Consider the following 3,384-nt stretch of genomic DNA (forward strand, 5'->3'; position numbering starts at 1 on the left):
CCTATAAAAAGAGGAAATTTGGACACAGAGACAGATGCACAGAAGACTATGCGAAGAGACACAGGGAGAACATGTGAACACGAAGGCAGAGACAGCGGTGATGCATCTATAAGGCAAGGAGTGGCAAAGATTGCTGGCAAACTATGAGGAGCCAGGAAAGAGGCCGGGAACAGATGCGGCCCTCAGTAAAACCAATCCTCCCGACACCCTGATCTCAGACTTCTGGCCTCCAGGACTGTGAGACAACACATTTCCACTGTTTGAGCCACCCAGTTTGTCGTACTTTGTTGTAGCAGCTCTAGCAAATTAATACAGGTGGCATTTATTTACACTCTGAGGCAACCCAAAAATCTACAATCACAGTCAGAATCATTTTATTTCCAGTCGGAGCAAGGTTGTGCCTTTTGTGTAGGCAGCAGCAGATCCTTTATAGAATGAAAATTATAACCTAATAGATGCCTATGGAAGGTGAATTTAAATGATAACAGAAGAGATGTCTGTGGAAGGCTACCCATATGTATGAATGAGACTGAGTCATTTACAAAAGACAGCCAGGATTGGAGCAGACAGAGGATAGTCAGAGGACAGTCAGAAGGATTGCTCCTTGAGTGCACCACATAGGGATGCTCTTTTAACATTAATATGCATAACCCCTTTCTAAAACTGTTTTGGTTACACACGAAGAAAATGAATTCAGGATTTTTATTTTTTTTTACAATGTTCTGCATGGAATTAATGGACACACAAAACCGTTCTGGGTATTTACCTGTTGCTTCATTTAAAGCTGGCTCGAGGCGTATTGTTTCTAGAAAATGCTCTAAAATTTTTTCAGGTGTTCCTGACATCACAGTATACCTAATAAGAAATAAACATATCATTAGCTTTTCAAAAGTGGGCAAATTATTAATAAATAAATAACTTCATATATCCCCCCCAAATTTTTTTTTGAGATCCCAGGGAACCATATTGATTTAACCTATGGTCCATAGTCTCCTTATGGTAAGAGAGACCATGCACCTTGCCAAAATCACATAGGAAGACAATGGAAAAACTGCAGATGGAAGTAGTTACTAAAATGTGACTTTTTTCCCTACATGGAACTGAAGTAAATTTCTTGGAGAGTGGCTCTAGCAGGCTGGGAACTAAGTAACTCCAGCCTTGTTCCAAGGGGAATCAAAAGGAACATGTGAATCTCAGGGCAGTTCAGGTCAGGCAGAGGGAGCTGGCAAGGGGAAGTGACTATTAACTAGGTTATCCATATATGGGTTACTTGTAGCAAAATTTCAGTCCCATACTGGATTCCCCTGCCTATTTCTGGAATGCTCTGTCCTTCCCAACTGTACACTGGTATGTGCTTTGTAAATATAGCTAAGAATAAAATAAGAGAAAAGAAAACAAAACCCAAATGAGCAAACAAGAAATCCCAATAGCATCTGAATGGGAAATCAATCAACAACAAAAAATTCACATAATTAATTTCAATGTCAAATATAAATTATTTGAGGGGGGTGTTGTTATTTCAGAAGATCCATCCATGGAGCTCTACAATCAACTTGGAAGGATTTATTTTTTAAATTGAATATGGATTATGTCAAAGTCATATTCAAGATGATAACAAGACAGTGAATGAAAGTTATAGGAAAAGTATATTAAGCTTATCTAGGGGCTCCTATTCCAACACTCAGACTTGGCTCTTCTGCATTTCACATAAGGTCATGTGACAGGGAAGAAAAACAACAATGGAGATAAAATTCTCTTATGAGTAGAAAGCACTGGTAGAATTCTGCTCTAGAAAAACCTAGATTTCTTTACCTCCTCACCAACACCCTTTTCTTGCCCATTTGAGACCTTGGAGGAAGTGTGTGGGGATCCCAAGACTATCCCTAACATATTAATCTCAAGGTCTTAACCTCCAGCCTGAGGGAGTGAAGAAAAGGCAATTCAACATATGACCCTTTGCATGTGAAAGTGGAGAGGGAGAATGCGTGAAGCAACTCTGGTGTGGAATGAGGAAACAGATACAGCCTACCTGGCAGGCACCATTAGCTAAAACTATTCTGTGAGTGTGTGCAAATGTGTGTGTGCACGTATGACCGAAAGGAAGCCGAAGAGTTAAATCGCTGAGGAAACATGGCTTTGGAGACTAGAGAAGGAGAGGGGAAATAGAAAAAAAATATACTTTAATCTCAAAAGTATGACCCTTTTCTCAAAGTAAAAAAGGTAGAAGACAACGATTTTTCCTCTTGTAGGCGATGAATATTTGAAGAAAAGAGAGGTCTTAGCTATACATGACTTTCAACATTTAAATGGAGAAAATTGCTGAGTTCATTCAATAACTTCTGAAATATATGAAGGGAAGCATCATCTGACCACATAATAAGGACTTGGGGTTGGAAAGGGCACTTGACATCTGTCAAATGTTTACTATGCCCCAGACAACTAGTGGGCACTGAGCAATGTCCTCACGTTTACTCCTGCTAGTTAAATATTATCTTTATTCTGCAGGGGGAGAAACTGCTCTGCAAGGGGAGACATCAGGCACACGGTCACCCAGTTAGTAAATGTGAGATGTCCACTGTGAGACCAGGTCTGGCTTCGGAGCGCAAGCATGTGTCTCTCGTCGTTGCTCTGCCTGCATAGCAAGGAGCTCCAGGTGGAGGTTACACATATATAGGTTAGGTACCTGGAGCTCATTCTGAACAAGAAGTCTGCTGTGCAATGAAAACCTCCCTCTAAAGAAAACCTGTATGCTTGTTTCTGAATATAAGTTTCATTTAAATTAGAGTATAAATGTATTACATAAAAAAACAGTTACTTGTTATTTAGCATGACATGGGGCAGCAGTTGCTAGTAAGCCGCATGCTCTATAGCTGGCTGCATGACTGATAACATCAGTTAGAAATTTGTTCCCTTGTCAAAAGTTTAATTCTGATAGAAGTTTGGCTTCACATTCTGGTGTCCTATGTTTGAACACTCCTTAGCTAGGATATTATGTCTGGTCAAAAAGAATAAAGATCAGAATGGCCTATCACTTCACTCAAGAGAAGTAGTCTCTAAATTCTGCCCTCTGGTCACTCTCAGACAGCGGGGATCTTTCTTTTGCTACCAAAGGCTCCCTCTACTGGTACAGCTGTGGTAGCCGCCTTACACATCCTCTCCCTCTTCTCAGCTCTGCAGAACGCTGTTCGCGTGTTGACATTTCTTTTAGGGCAGGGGACTCTTACGAGGGAAGGCCAGGGAGCTTCTGGCCAGACACAGCCTCTGTGGTCTTGCAGCTCTGAGTTTGGCTGAAACATCACATTATTGCTTTGTTTCAGGTTGGCCACTGCCAGGCACCTACTGCTTAACCTTTGTTTAAACAAAAAGATTTGAAGATCAGACAGT

The 3,384-nt window shown here is 40.9% G+C and overlaps 1 protein-coding gene across 1 annotated transcript in view; it reads right to left on the reverse strand.

The window, feature by feature from the left end:
* Nucleotides 1-3,384, reverse strand: part of RAPGEF4 (Rap guanine nucleotide exchange factor 4) — a 279,699-nt gene that overhangs the window by 48,063 nt on the left and 228,252 nt on the right. Inside the window, exon 16 of the mRNA XM_011357435.2 lies at nucleotides 767-855. Coding sequence (XP_011355737.1) covers nucleotides 767-855 — 89 coding nt within the window. The remainder of the gene's footprint in view (nucleotides 1-766; nucleotides 856-3,384) is intronic.

The sequence above is a fragment of the Pteropus vampyrus genome, unplaced genomic scaffold, assembly GCF_000151845.1.
Source record: "Pteropus vampyrus isolate Shadow unplaced genomic scaffold, Pvam_2.0 Scaffold2, whole genome shotgun sequence".
Taxonomy (NCBI): Eukaryota; Metazoa; Chordata; class Mammalia; order Chiroptera; family Pteropodidae; genus Pteropus; species Pteropus vampyrus.